Source organism: Argentina anserina, chromosome 3 (assembly GCF_933775445.1).
Source record: "Argentina anserina chromosome 3, drPotAnse1.1, whole genome shotgun sequence".
NCBI lineage: Eukaryota > Viridiplantae > Streptophyta > Magnoliopsida > Rosales > Rosaceae > Argentina > Argentina anserina.
The window spans coordinates 15,603,219-15,618,570 of NC_065874.1; the positions used below are offsets into that span (position 1 = coordinate 15,603,219).

A 15,352-nucleotide genomic window follows, 5' to 3' on the forward strand; every position below is an offset into this window, starting at 1 on the left:
CTTGGATCATATGCATGGTTTGGATTATCGATCTAATTATCAGTGTGAAAGCAAAGCTTTGTTCAAACTGGATCTGCGAGTGCATATATGCATGTGTTACCTAATAGCTAGCTAGCAATTAAGAAAACGATCAAAACTTTCATGATCGATATATCTACGAACACGATGATCATACGAAAGATGATATATGCTTCTCTTCTTGATAATCTCATTTGCTAACTGGTCATGACTTATTGTGCGCAAATTGACTAAATAAGTTAGCTCTGTGCATGAGAAATTCATGTCTATAAATTAACTTAGAAACCTCCTACACCCTATGGGTGTGCCTATAAGTGTGGGAACGAGTTATCTATGTGAAAAAATTGGTGGTTAACATTTGAAAAATATATATTTTTCAATTAATTTATTGTAATTTTAACATACTCTAGGAGTTTGTTTGTTAATGGAAGTAATTGGTGTATTTAGAAGTTCACAATTTAGTGAATTTTTTGGTTGCTTGATTTATAATAGTAGAGATTGTCATCCCACTGCCATGCACCAGGAGTCTGTATTTTGACATGATTAATTATCCTCTGATTTTACTGTTTTTACATAGTGCAAACGACTGCATTTATCGGAAGTACCTATATTAAACACGACCCTATAGTAAACACCATGTAAATAAGATAAAGGTGGGTCTGGCTCTCACGTGCAGTCACAGATTATGCTCTTATCTCTATGACTCGATCTCTCTTCAATTCTTCACCCCACTGTCGCAGCTCTATAAAAAGGGACAGCCAAGCTGCATTGTGTACTCACTCACCAATCACTTCCTTCATAGTTCAAAAGATAGAATATCGTTGAGCAAGCTAAGAGAGAGATCGATGGCATTCCCAAAGAGCACTATTCTTCTGGTTGCCCTTGTCTTCGCTGTTCTCCTCGTCTCTTCTGAGGTCTCAGCTCACGGTGAGTGTTATTCTTCCTTTCTGATTAGGGGACTTCGATTCAACAATTCAATCAGTGACTAAACTGATCATATATATGATTATCAACTGCAAATTGTTCAAATATATATCCAGCAATTTCTTTTTAGGAAAAACCCGATCTTGGTCTATTCATTTACTATGTACAGTTAGCTATATTGTACCTTGTTCTCTCTTTCGAACATGATGTTTAGTTTTGAGTACAGAAAATACTGACCACTTCCACGGCAACGATCACGGACATGGTGGCCATGGAAATGGAGGGCATGGAGGCAGAGGATGGCACGGAGGAGAAGGAGGGCATGGGGGACATGGTGGCCATGGAGGACGCGGTGGCCATGGAGGGCGGGGAGGGCACGGACCGCACGGACCAGGTGCTCATGATACTGAGTTTTAGATAATTAACCGTCTGCGGCGCCCTTGCCAAATATCAGGCCGGCGTGCTAGCTGCATGAGTATTATTAGTATGAACTATATATGAATTAGCACTAGCTAGCTTGTAAAATAAAGCTGTGTTAGTTGAGCAGTAAATAAAAAAATGAGCAGTGATCCAAAAACTCTCAATGAAGCATTGGCAGGTTATTTGCTTATAAGGCTTATCGTCGTGTACCCTTAATTAGTTATATAATGTATGCCTTGGAAGGCGTATTATGTGCTAAAATTTGCAGTAACGTATTGAGAAAATGAGAAAGAATTAGGCTCAATGAAGCATTGGCGTTAACACTCCAATTAATTATGTGAATTAACCAAATCGAGCAATATATTTAGTTATTCAGTACGTTTCTATACGCCGTAGCATAGTTAGGTGTACTAAAATTAGCTAGGGTCTTCACTTTGGTCAAAACTCTTCAGAGGTGGCATGCATCACCATCGATCAGTAAGATCCCAGAAAAAAAACCACTTCGCTGTCTTAGACTCTCTATTGAGTCAGATTATTAAACTCTGTAGTTTCTGTGAATCCGAGAGTAAGCATCACTTGCAGAATGACGATTATACTCCAATGCCAGGATGCGGCTCTCCACATATCAATTTGTTGCAACTTAATAGCTTTGTAACAGAATTGCTTCGCAGGTCGTTCAACAAAAAGAATCGTCACCACAGCTGTAAATTACGTTGGGGTTTCCAGCCTCTACAGCGATCGAGCTTTAATTTCTAACAGCGTTTCTCCTAAATAAGTCTTCCATACCCAATAAATCGAATATGGTCTATAACGAAGGGTCAAGGGTACGTATGTAGCTAACCTCTAGCTCTCTTCTGTACCCCGAAGCAGGTTCCTCTTAGTTTCCATTTGCTATAGATACCGACACCGCTAGACCATCTACCAGTCAAAGTCGAATAAGGTTCCTCACTGCCACTGTCACTGCTCGTCACATCAATACTGAGTCGATATCATCATCAGGGATGTTGGTTTGCCCGCATGCAATTCCTAAACGCATACCTGAACTAGAAGTGTTGAGCTCATAATACTGATCGATGTGTTATTCACTGTCGCTCATTAGATGGAGATCTTACATTCCGATCGATATATTCACTAGATAAATTGGGAAAATTCTGTTCTACGCGGCTTGTATACAGCATGAACAGTAGATATGTATAGTAAACTTGAATAGTGAAAAATATAAAATCTAGATAGTAAAAAAATATTATTGTTTTATTATGAACTTATTTTTATTTTCTTAGGAACTAGCATTCAACATACTAATAATTTTCACAGAAATGACTTTTTTGTCAAAACAGTTACTTTTCTTTTGGTGGGAATCACCATTGTCCTAGAAAACAATAAATCTAGGTTCAAATAAAGCAAAATAAACACAGATAAAACATACTAATTTGACTAAACGTGCATATGCAAGGCTAGAAACTTTCAAGCAAAATTAAATATTTTTGCGACGGATTTTAGGCCACTAGATAGAATTTATTTATTCAACAAAAATACAAATACAAAATTCAGAGCCTTCCTCTTAAGTAAACAGCTTGTTTAACTACTCATGATAAATATAAGAGCAAATGTTATAAATGGTCCCCGTGGTTTCGGGTCATGGCCATGTTTGCCTCCGTGTTTTCGGGTCATGGCCATGTTTGCCTCCGTGGTTTCAAATTGTTTAATTTTAGTCCTTGTGTTTTAGAAATCAATTATTCTTAGTTATATTTTAACATTTCGTTTAATACCGTTAGTGAGACCGTCATGTACCCGTCACATGTTTGAGTCTTTTCGTCTTTTGCCTTTAACTCAGTTTCAATTACATATCTTCCAACGTATTTCACAAATTTCTTACAATAATTGGGAAAATAGCTTCCCTATAAAAAAATTCAATGACGAGGGCCCTTACTTATAAAATGGACAATGCATCTGCGTAAAGGTTGCATAATTTAAAATCATTCTAATCATCTGTAATAGTGTCAAACACTTTTATTATGGCAGGCATGTTGTCAATACGTTCTTGAATATCAAAATAGGCTATTGAATAGTAAAGGAAATTGTGGCTAACAAAACCAACACAATCATCTAAGAAATTCATGGATGGCACCAAACACTATTCAATTTTTCTGCCGAGCAGTCATTCCAGGTAGTGTCCATATTGGGGCAGAACATTGTCCAGGATTTAAGGATGTCAGTGAAGCTAGCCCAAACTTTGAAGGTGTGGTACTTGTTTGGGAAGATTTCTTTTGCGTTGTAGTTGTGGAAGTGCCAAACTTAGTCGTTAAAGCTCCAATGTTCACTCACTTTCATGTCCATTGATAGAGCGTTAATTAAAACGTCTATAATAAATCCTATAAAATGTCATCGTTAGATATAATAAGCAGGGATCGTTCAGTCCGGAGAATTGAATGGAACTCTAAACTATTAGTGTTAACAAATAATGGGGTGGGGGGTTTGAGATTGATTATTAACTACTAAAATAAAACCTAAATTACTATTTACATGATCGACTTCTCTTTAACAAACTTAAACAAAATTTACCATTACACCACATAATTACACGTTCGAACATATCATGTATTCTAATTTGACAAATTACATACTTTTTAGACACCAATACAAGTAGAGCCTTAGGGTATCATCTAATCATGCAAGATTTCAATTAGCATTTAGATTGACTTAGGGCCTAATCTAAATTTGCATGCAATCGAATTCAATAACACTTAGAGTAGAAATCAAATAAGATTACATTTAAGCACTAAATCTTTATTAGAGACATGTTTCATGTATGACATCACCCACCATGGTTTCACATGAAAATTTCTAGAATTTTTACTACTTTTAATCAACACAAACCGAACCTACTTAGGGCATGATTCGATTTGTGTCAATACGGTTGATGAATCTAGCACTCAAACACAATCTTAGGAATTGCATCCAAGCACTAAATCCATATGCACATATCTGAAAATTATCTAAAAGTATGAGAAAGATTATTAGAACACAACAATAGAAATACAAACTCATTAATTATAGGAAACCATCAATTTGACAAAGTACCGAAAATCCAATAGAACAATCTGAAAATTTCGATGCTTAATACAAAACAATAATCTCACACAAACATCATACTACAATCTTCATAGACAAAGTATTGTAAAAAATTAAAAACGAACAAACCCATGAAGAAGAGTTGCGAGAATCACACGTTGTAGGAACCTTGGAGGTGTCTTCAATGGTGATTCGGTGGAGATGAAACTTGTATATGGGGGAGAATGGCAGAATATTTGAGGTAGTATTTTGGTAGAGTTTTGGCTCTTAAATGTAAAGGAGAAGTGATGATTTTTCTTTGTGAATGATGTGCTATTTATAGAAGAGTTTTGACTCATTGAATATTATAGCTTGGACTTTTTCTCCTCAATTTTTTCACTTATATTTGTCATTGGTGGGTGCAATCTCATTTGATAAATTCCTTTTTTTTTCTCCTTTGTATGTGTCTCCTTCTTTTTCTTTTGCATTATCTCTTTTGATTCTCTTCCTTTTTTTTATCTCTCTCTTTTTCTCTTCACTTATTTTTGTCATTGGTGGGTGCAATCTCCTTTGATAAATTCCTTCTTTTTCTTCTTTGTAGGTGTCTCATTCTTTCTTTATTTTCCTCCTTTGCTTGACTTTTCCTCTATTTTTTCCTTCATTATACAATCTGAAAATAATAAAAGACAAGATAATTCATATAAAAAAATCAAATAAGTTACTAGAATATGAGAGTAAGATTAGGAAAGTTACGGAATAAAAGTTTAAGTTCAAGTAAGATTTTCCCAAATTGTACGTTTTCTAGTCTAAAAATGATTCCTAATACAAGAAGAACTCTCAAAATATCGTCAATGCGACCAAAACGTAGAAAGATGAAGACTTCTAATCCAACTAGGTTTCCTAGTCCTACAAGGATTCATACTCAAACTATGACTCCAGACCAATTATGCGTTTTAACTCATGTAAACACTAAAATGCATCCAATACCGACCAAGACTCTTACTACGACTCAATGACTCAATAATACAACAATAAGTGCTAAGCAAAGTACAAATGGAGGTAAAAACATGTTAAGAACGTCACATAAACTACTCTTATCATCCATATCGAGGGTTCTATTGCAATTGATCATCTAACCCTTCATGTTGCACATAATTATCATAAGCGTCTCCCTGATTTTCAACTACACAATTTTTTTCTTCATTCATTCTATGGTCCATTTCACGAGAAGTCTGGGAGTTTGGCACGCTAATATATTGGTCTTGACTAAACACTTGGTTGAACAACTCATATGTGATTTGACTAAGCAGGTCATCAGGAATCTCATCCCAATTATAAATCGATGTATGATTACCTTCAATTTGATTAAAGCATTGTAAGTACAAAGGTAAGGCTATAACAAATAAAAATACTTTAATTTGATCACAACTATATCACAACTATACATCACTACTGTAACTACTAACTAATGACTTATATGCTCTTTTTGCATAATTAAACAATACCAACACATCATTACGAAACCTAATGCTAAATTGATATTAGGATTCAATCTTATAATTAATATTCAATAGAATCATGTTTCTTCCTTTATCGACTATCTAAACATGTATATATTAGTGTAACAACTATTATTGATCTATTACATATGCATGATCGATTACCCAGCAATAGTTAAATAAATCTGAAACTACCCACTGTAAAAGTGCCATGAAAAATAGCAGAATGAAAGATTATGATATTTTTGATATTCAAACCTAGCTCATGAGGTCGTCTATTGAATTCATCTCATGGAAGAGTCATTTGCCAAGAGCATATCAAAGGATTTTTGATTCGTTTGGTATTGGTAAATTCAATTTCAGAAGATAAAAAGGGAGAAAGAACATGGGTTCGTCTGTGGTACATCGTTGTATACTATACAACAGGGGATGAACGGCTGGCAGGGGCTGTCAGAATTTACACGCAGTGGTGGTAGTGATGTGCTGCGGTCGATGTGCTGCTGTATGTTATACAGCAGCGTAGGATAGATTTTCCCAAAAAACATGCGGTGGTTAACAAAGAATGAGTGACTGAGGATTTAAAGGCAAAAGACAAAAAGACCTAAACATGTGATATGGACATGATGGTCTTACTAACAATGTTAGACGGAATGTTAAAATAAGACCAAGAATAATTGATTTCTGAAACACAAGGACCAAAATTAGACATTTTGAAATTATGGGGGCAAACATGATTATAACCTGAAACCACGGGGACCATTTATAACATTTGCCTTAAATATAAATACAAACTTACTTGAAGAAAAATGCACTCTACACCAGTTTTATACAACAGAGTGATACTTCACACAGTAATAAGCACTCATACTCAAGCTATACTATACACTCTTATTCTTAAAATACTTAGTAGGATGACACTCTTTCTTTTTGAGACTATGTCATGATCTTCTTATTTTCCTTTCGTCCCACCTTTCTCCTCTGCCTTCCCAAGGAAGTTCCTCCTCCTTATATAGCATTTGGACTTCAAATAGAAATTCAAAACCAACAGATGACAGCGGAAGACATATTTATTTTTTGTACAGTAAAGTCGGATGTCTTCATTCGTCAACAACCACACCATGAAAGCAAAAAATAAATATTCTTTGTTTGGATGTGTCGGCAGAAATTGTTCTTTGTTTAGATGTGTCAACAGCTCTTACTTTTCCATCATGTTCGTGACATTGTAATATTCCTCATTTACACAATCATAATCGGCCAAAGAATCTTGGCCCTCATGGTCGTTTTCTTGCTTTGTGCTCTCTTTTTCTTCACCATCTAGGTCTGAGTCATAGGAAAAAGGATAAAGAATCTTGTATCTTTTCTCTTTCTCCACTTTCTTTAGCCATGCAGTGGTTTCTGGAGTTCCATCTATTTCATTTCTCATGATAGTAGAGAAGAAATCACAGGTTTCCGATAAAGGATGATTATAACTTGTGACTATGATTTTTTCTCTACTAGCTAAAAGACTGGACTCATAATCCCTTCGAATCATGTTTTTGATGGACATAACTTTCATCCACGTAATGCTATTGGTGGGATTACCATTTTTTCCTGAATTTCTTGAACTCTTGATTGGACCATGAATAATTCTCAGATAGTGATGGAGAAATGTAACTTTTACGTAGATTCTTGAACCTGTGAGAATCTAAAAGGAAAGAATCTCTCTTATAGATCTCGTTGAGTCTGAATTTAGGAACTGAGACCTCCCGTACACTTGATTATATCTTATTGTACTCAAATTCTTGAGCATTGATGAGTTGTACATGAATTTTGCTCCTTTTGCTGAATACTATGCTCAACATCTTCATGTTCCTTTTTTCAGTGGAATTGGAGGATTTTCATATAAGAAGCTTAGGTTCACTAAACTTAAGCTTACTTTCTTCTCTTGGGTAGGAATGTAAGATCATCTTGCTAGCTACATTTTGAGCTAGTTGTTCTTCACCGATTTTCTCTATTCCAGCTTGAACCTTCATTTTTTTTACACTTTTTTTTGTAGATGAGAGAGTTTAAGGTTCAACTCTCTGAACTGCTCGTCCAGCTTTATACATATCTCTTGAAAATAGGTAATATTATAATTTTACTGATGAATTATAACTTTTAGTGTTTCAGCAAGGGCTTTTGAAGTAGGAAGATATAAGTTTTTTGCTTCTTTGTCTCCTTCCTTGACTTTTACCTCAACTCTTTGGTTCATCCTATTCAGACAATAATGGCTTGTAAATGATGGCTTGTAAATGCTCTTTCAGAGTTTCTTGAGTTTTTCTTAGTTCAAATACTTGTTCTTGGATGTTATTAGCAAGGGTTTCTATTCGAACTAGCTTATTTTTTATGTCTAACAGATATTACTTTTCTTTGAGGTAGTCAAACTTTAATTCAAGCCTTCTGATTCTTGTGTTTATTTCTTCAAGTTGATTGATCTTGAGATGAAATCTCTCAAGTTGTACAAGCATCTTCTCTACAGCCTTGTTGTTGGATAAATGATTTAGGAATTCTATCAAACTTGGTTGAGCTGGGTCAAGTTTTTCAACTCCTATCTCTTGTTGAAGATGAGAGAATTCGTCATAGAGTGTATTCAGTACTCTACAAGCGTACCCTATCGAGTATGATCCCCTTGAATATGTCTTGAATGAAAATATTTTTGCCACATATCAGAATATTTTGTAATACAAAAAAACTGATAATTTTTTGGTTTGGATTCTCTCTTATTAGTCTAGAGAAGCCAGCTTTTATGGCATAAGGGTTTTAGCATACATGCTTTTGATCTAAGCAGGCTCTGATACGAGATAGGGAGGAACTTCGATGCTCAAAATGTTTAGGAGTTTCTGATCTTCTTCGAAAATTTCCTCGAGGACTAATATTTTCTCTAGTTTCGTAGATTCTACATTGAACTCTGTAGATTATATCCCAGTAATTTATGATTTTTCTAGGAAGTTTATCTCTATATTTCACTAATTTTTTATATTTTTCTTTTTCTTCTTTGAGTTCTTTCAGAGAAATTTTTACAAAAGCTAAAAGCAAGCTAGAGGTTATTAATTTTGCAATAATGATAGGAAAAATAACTGTTTACTTTTGAGTGGATGATGAATTTAAATATTTGTAGTATGTTAGATAAACAAATTCAAAAATCAAAGTTCACTATGTTCCATTTGAAGTTTTTTTTTACTTAAACAATACTAAGGTAAAAATGAATATGTGAACAGTATGAAACAAAGGTAATGTAGTTGAGGTACAACAACATACAGTAGACAAACCCGAAAAATTGTCACCCTCACGTTTGTTGTCTGGCAACAACTCGGTCCATTCCCTTTTTTTTTCTGGCACCGTACTGAAGCTTCTTATAAATCTCATGCATCATTAATCAAGTTCTTCAGCTGACTAGAACTCGCATGCTAAAAAAGAGATGTTCTTACGTAAACAATAACTATTTAAAAAGACCATGGTCCAATTGTAAAAGCAACGATAATGAAAAAAAATTAAGAACTAGGGGTAATTATTAAACTCCTAGTGCTTATTGGAAATTTTTTAGGTATGTCGAGGTATGTGATATCTTCAATCACAATAAATTTGTTGTCATTGTGATAAACATGGTGATATTTTAGGTAAATATAGTTCTATTAGTTGTAATTATTTCACCCATAACATTTTACAAGATTATGAATAAATAATTGTCAATGTGGTAAATTTGTTTAGTTATTTACAAATATGAAAAACACATATTATAACTTTGTTCTCAATGTTGTAAATTTAGTTCAATAAAATTATAATTTTAGTTCAAAAAGTTGTAATTGAGGATATGCTATACCTCAAGGTATTACAGTGATTGAGCTTGCTTGGGTACGGGAACTTCTAGTTAGACGTCGACTCATAAATTGTCCTCGATCATATTTGTTCTCCCATGTCAGATCCTTGGTGGCTTTGTGTAATGTGGAAAAAAAATTTCTTCATAAGATCTTACAGATGCATTTTCGCTCCTCTCATATATATCCGGAAGGGAATCAGGTACCGGATGCTCTTGCAAGTTTTGGCTCTTCCTCCTCTGGTACGATTTGGTGGGATTTGCCTCCAGATTTTGTTTGCTCTTTTTATGATAGGGATAGGGTTGGTCTCCCTAACTTTCAATTTCGTTAAATTTTTTCTTGTATGAGAGGTTTTGGTGTTGTCTCCCTCTTCTTATTATTCCAATAAATTTCCTCGTTCTTACAAGGCTTTATCAATAATAAAAAAATAAACCCCTAGTGCTTATTGTCTGATTTCCTCCACCATCACTACAAAAACCAACAAACTCTGATTTTACAACAATGTCAGCATTCATGAACCACAATGGATCAGAACATTAAAAAATAGATATTCCGATCCGAACAACCGGTGACTGATCAATTATTTAGTCTTGTAAATAGATATTCCGATCCGAACAACCGGTGACTGATCAATTATTTAGTCTTGTATTTACGAGATCTAAGAAGTAAGAACATGATTCAATATTACAAACCTGTAGCCTCCACCACCCCCGAAAAAAAAAAGTACCTTTGATAATGTGATGCAGGCAGTTATAATGAGATTGTTATATAAGCTATGCCAGTAGTTGCTATACCGCAAACTCTCATTCAGGCATCAGCGGGTTAAATCCTCATGTTTTACGTACTCTTAAGCATAATCGTAATGTATGCCTGGGATGGGTTTATATGTACTACAATTTGCACCTAATGTATTTAATTTATAAAAATACTTGAGACAAAATCCCATAAACCAAGCCATGCATGAAACAGAGGCGGATTCAGGATTGAAAGTTTTTTTATTCTCGATATATTAGGGTTGTCTATGCTAGTTTTAAAGACACCATTTTTTTTTGTTGAGGTTTGGAACTCCAGTGAGAAAATATAGAAATATATCAAATCCAACCCGAAAAAACACGAGAACTACAAAACAAAAGGAACAAAGAGAGAATATACCTTTGACATCTCAACGAAGAGGCAAGACAACAACAAAGGAAAAAAAACAGCAACAACGTAACCAAAAAATCTAAGCGGGAACAATAAACTATCATTTCAACTTGTACTTCGAGCATATATGAAGAGGAAACCTTATAACTCTAATTGGAGCATACCACATAATTTCAAATGAATTAGAGTGAGACATTAGCGTAATAGAAGACACTAGGAGATAAATTCAACCAAACAAAGATTGAGAAGTGGGAACTAGAGATTAGAGAGAAGAAGAAGATTTTCATACGGAGAAAAGTGAGAGAAGCAAACTTTCAGCCTCATTCCAGTTCTAAAAAGAATTTTTTTTCTTATATATATATAGTCTCTATCCAGAGTGAACCTTCATTCTGAAATTACAGAGTGAAGTTTCAATTTTAGCACACTTTTCGGACAAATGTTTTCATCACAAGTGATTCAATATTTAAGTATGATATTCAAAATCATATTTACAAAGTTTCATTCAATTTGACAATGGTTTGAGCTTTCAAAATTGAGATTTACATGAATGGTTTACGTTGAACATATTTAATTCGTTCATTGATTTAATCTAATTTCAATACCTTAACGATAACCGAATTGAATAAAATTTTGCAGAGATACTCTTGAATACCATGCCTAAATATCGAATCACTTGTGATGAAACAATTTAACCGAAAAATGTTCTAAAATTAGAATTTCACTCTGTAATTTCAGAATGAATGTTTACTTTAAATATGAAATATATACATATATGTATATATATATACAGCCTTTCTTGGCTACGGAGGTCCGCACCACTATTTTGGTGCAGATTTCCATTTTTGCACCACTTTTCGATCAAACTTCTTCATCTCCACCGTCTAGTATCTAGATAATATTGTTTAGATCATTTCTGTAAAATTTCAGTCAATTTGGTGATCGTTAAGACCCTCAAAATTGTATTTGTTTGGTAAAAACATGAACGGTTCATGTTTGACAGAATTCAGTCCGTCTACTTGTTTTTCGATTTTGAGGACCTTAACGATCACTAAATTGGCTGAAATTTTACAGAGATGATCTACATAATATTATTTAGATACTAGACGGTGGAGATGAAAAAATTCGATTGAAAAGTAGTTCAAAAATAGAAATCCGCACCAAAACCATTGGAGCAGACCTCGTTATTTGAGAAAATCTGTATATATATATATATATATACCCGCTCGCGGGGGTTTTTACAGCCAACAGTACTTTCTTAACCAAAAAAACCTACAGTACTATGGGCTTAAGTCTAAGTGGCCCTTCAAACAGGTCCACCACTGCCGCATAAACGCGTATGTACTGGCGTACTGGCATCGTGTTGTAGAAGTTAATGGCTTTACGTACGTCGGCTAAATCTAATCAAACCATGAACAAGAACATGAAGATTACATTGTTGCGTACGTGCCAATGTCTTCATTTGTTTTAGCATTTCATTTTTTGTGATCATTACAAGGATGATCGTTGAATTGTCACCTAATATGATTTGACAGTTCGAAGTGGTCCCATTAATTTGTGCTATTCAGTACGTGCTTCAGTACGAAGACATGTGCGGTGGCAAACCACTTTCCGTCACCCGGCCGGGTAACCGGCAAAGTCAGCGACGTCTCTACATGCATCTACCGGTCAATCATATTAATCGTCGACATCAACACCAACATGCATCCTACAATTGAAGCATAAGGCTCTCCATGCATGCAAAACGCAGTTGCAGTACTCCAAAATAAAGCTAGCTACCGGCCAGACTGTTGCTATAGAACTCTAGCTATAAGTCCCATTTGCTAATCCCGGCTTGAGAGGACATGCATGATGGGGGTACATAGAAGCAATGCAAGTACGTTCAGCAATACTTTTAAAAATTAACATCCTCGGATCCATAAAATTTATTAAAGGAAAAACTTGACTCCAATTTAATATGTATGCATATGTCCAAATTTTCTCTCATTTATGTACTTTTTATTATGTAAATAAAAAATTAAATCATTTAAAAATTGAATAAACTAATAAAGATCATTTATGCAAAAAGTTAATATAAAAAAATCATTTTATCAGTTGATTGTATCAAACAAATTGACGGTTAATCATAAGATTATTAATTTTCACCATGACTGTTCAATTGTTTGAGTCAATCGACCAAGCAAATGATTTTTATTTCATTGATCTTTTACATGAATGATGTTTATTGATAAAATAAACTTCTGAACGGTTTAAATTATGTATTTGTATTCCCCAAGTACGTAAACGAGAGAGTTTAGACACATGTATACATAATAGGTTGTACGTAAGTTTTTTCCATTTAGTATTTAGCGAGATATTAATATATCGATATATTAATAACTTATTAATTTATCAAGGTATAATACGTGCAAAAGTTTATTGTATTTGTTAAGCACAAGTCAATGAGTATACGTAAATACAGTATGAACAGCTTGATCAAAAGAAAAGAGCCTCAACAAATTCATTACTAGTTAGTGACAATGGTGATTAATTAGCCAATTAAAATCATCAGTGGAAGGAGGAGTAATGAATTTGTAACCCTAAACCCTGATTAACCCATGTTTCCGAATTAGAAGTCACTGTATTGGGAGAGGTGTCCAAACTCTGAGCTGCCCTAGCAAGCAAGCATTCCTCAGAGAATTTCTGAATTTCATTATTCATTTTCTCTTAAGATTTTTGGGAACAAGAATTATCAAGCAATTTGAAAAAAAAAAGATTGATTCATGTTATGGCAGCATTCTGCAGGAATGTTAAAGAAGTTACTGTAATCAACCATAAGAATATATGTCCAGAAAAGATCAGTGATTCTTGTTGCGAAAATGTCATAGCTAAACACCATATTTTATATCTGCCTGTCATGACAAGCTAGCTAGTACTATATTATACCTATACCTTGAAAGTACAAAAGACAGAATGTTCCTCACCAGAAATCCAGAAACAAGATCAAGACAAGGTTAACTATCTGGATGTCCTAAAAGTCACTAAAGACCATAGTTAATAACTAGCTAGTTTCCTTTGAAAAGTTGAAATATCTACTAGCTGTACGTCTCTCTGGTACAGCCTCCAGGAAGAAGGTACCTGAACTTGTCAGCATTCTTTATCAAATAAGCTGGAAGGTTAATTGCAGAAGCTGATTTGGGAATCGATCCCATCTTGCTTATCACTTCCTTGAATGTGTACCCTTCAGGCAACATATCAAAAAGATCGTCTCCTTGGCAAATTAGCTTTTGTATCCTTCCGTAATCCAAAAAGTCCCTGCGCCACACACGGTCTGCGTGGCTATAAGCACTCATCTTGAACACAAACTCCTCGATGTGTCGAAAGCAAAAACTACAATGCCATCCCCCATCAGCGAGCAGCTCATCAGTTTGCCTCGAATGCATATATCTGGTATTTTGGTTGTACATAATAGCTGCAGTCTTCCAGATGCTGTCCATTGGGAACTCAAATGAGTACAGGTAATGTTTCATCTCAAGGTGCAATTTAGAAGGGATCCCATCACACCATTGCAGAAGTTTCAATGTCTTTGTGCTAGGGATCTCATCGGTATCCGCCATGATCAGTATATCGCCATTTGAAATCCCTGCCTGCCGAAGTAACTCATCCATAGCTGCACGTTGCATTCTCTCATATTTGAAGGGGTTTGCATGTGAATCTCCGCTTTGAGCTATGCCAGGAAAGACATAATGGACAACCTTTTCCTCAGCAAAGGCAAAGCTGTTCCGGTTTAAAGCAAAGAAGAGAGGTTTTGGCATTCCAGTGAAAGTAGTATTTCCCTCGATGATTACAAATTTTGTGACATATGGATCAAGTTCATGCCACCTGATATCAAGCAAGTCTAGCTCATTGCTGAAGATGATGGCATCAAATATACGACGTGGGGTGGCACGCACGGACCAGCCATGAAGGCGGCAGAGATGATCCATGCTTACATTTTCTGCATAGTAGTGAGGTAGCAATGTGAATGGAGCTGGTGCCGTATCCCAGATTGGCCGCAAGAAATATGTAACTTTCCGATAATCTTTATAGAACCCTAATATACATGCAGACGCGAATATCAACGGTAAGAGAAAAAAGAAGTTGCGTGGAGTCCGTCTGGTAGGACGTCTAAGAGGCCGTGGTGCCATGCCGTGAAGAGTATTCGTTTTCTTATTGTAAGTATGACCGGGTGTTGCTGTCATCAAGCCTTGATGGTTTAGAGGAATGGCATAACCCATGGGAGGGGGGCGTGGTGACTATACCCCAAGGTTATGAATCGTTTGAATAGAACATCCTGAAATTATAAAAGATTGAGGTTTAGTCATGTTTTGCCCATCTGAATAACACCTTAGCTCTAACAATCATAATCCCATTCGTATCAGAAAACCAAGATAGGTGAGATAACAGCATAAAGCAAACGAAAATCATGATGAACAATGTACCTCACTA

General features: G+C 35.1%; 2 protein-coding genes across 2 annotated transcripts; one reads left to right on the forward strand and one right to left on the reverse strand.

Annotated features, from left to right (window-relative positions):
- Nucleotides 1–778: 778 nt before the first annotated feature.
- Nucleotides 779–1,555, forward strand: LOC126787408 (cold and drought-regulated protein CORA-like). Its single transcript, XM_050513304.1, has 2 exons — nt 779–945; nt 1,169–1,555. The coding sequence occupies exons 1-2, from the start codon at nt 864–866 to the stop codon at nt 1,357–1,359; spliced, it is 273 nt and encodes a 90-aa protein (XP_050369261.1). The 5' UTR covers nt 779–863; the 3' UTR covers nt 1,360–1,555.
- Nucleotides 1,556–13,901: 12,346 nt separating this feature from the next.
- Nucleotides 13,902–15,078, reverse strand: LOC126787400 (uncharacterized). Its single transcript, XM_050513294.1, has one exon. The coding sequence runs from the start codon at nt 15,049–15,051 to the stop codon at nt 13,960–13,962; it is 1,092 nt and encodes a 363-aa protein (XP_050369251.1). The 5' UTR covers nt 15,052–15,078; the 3' UTR covers nt 13,902–13,959.
- Nucleotides 15,079–15,352: the final 274 nt, after the last annotated feature.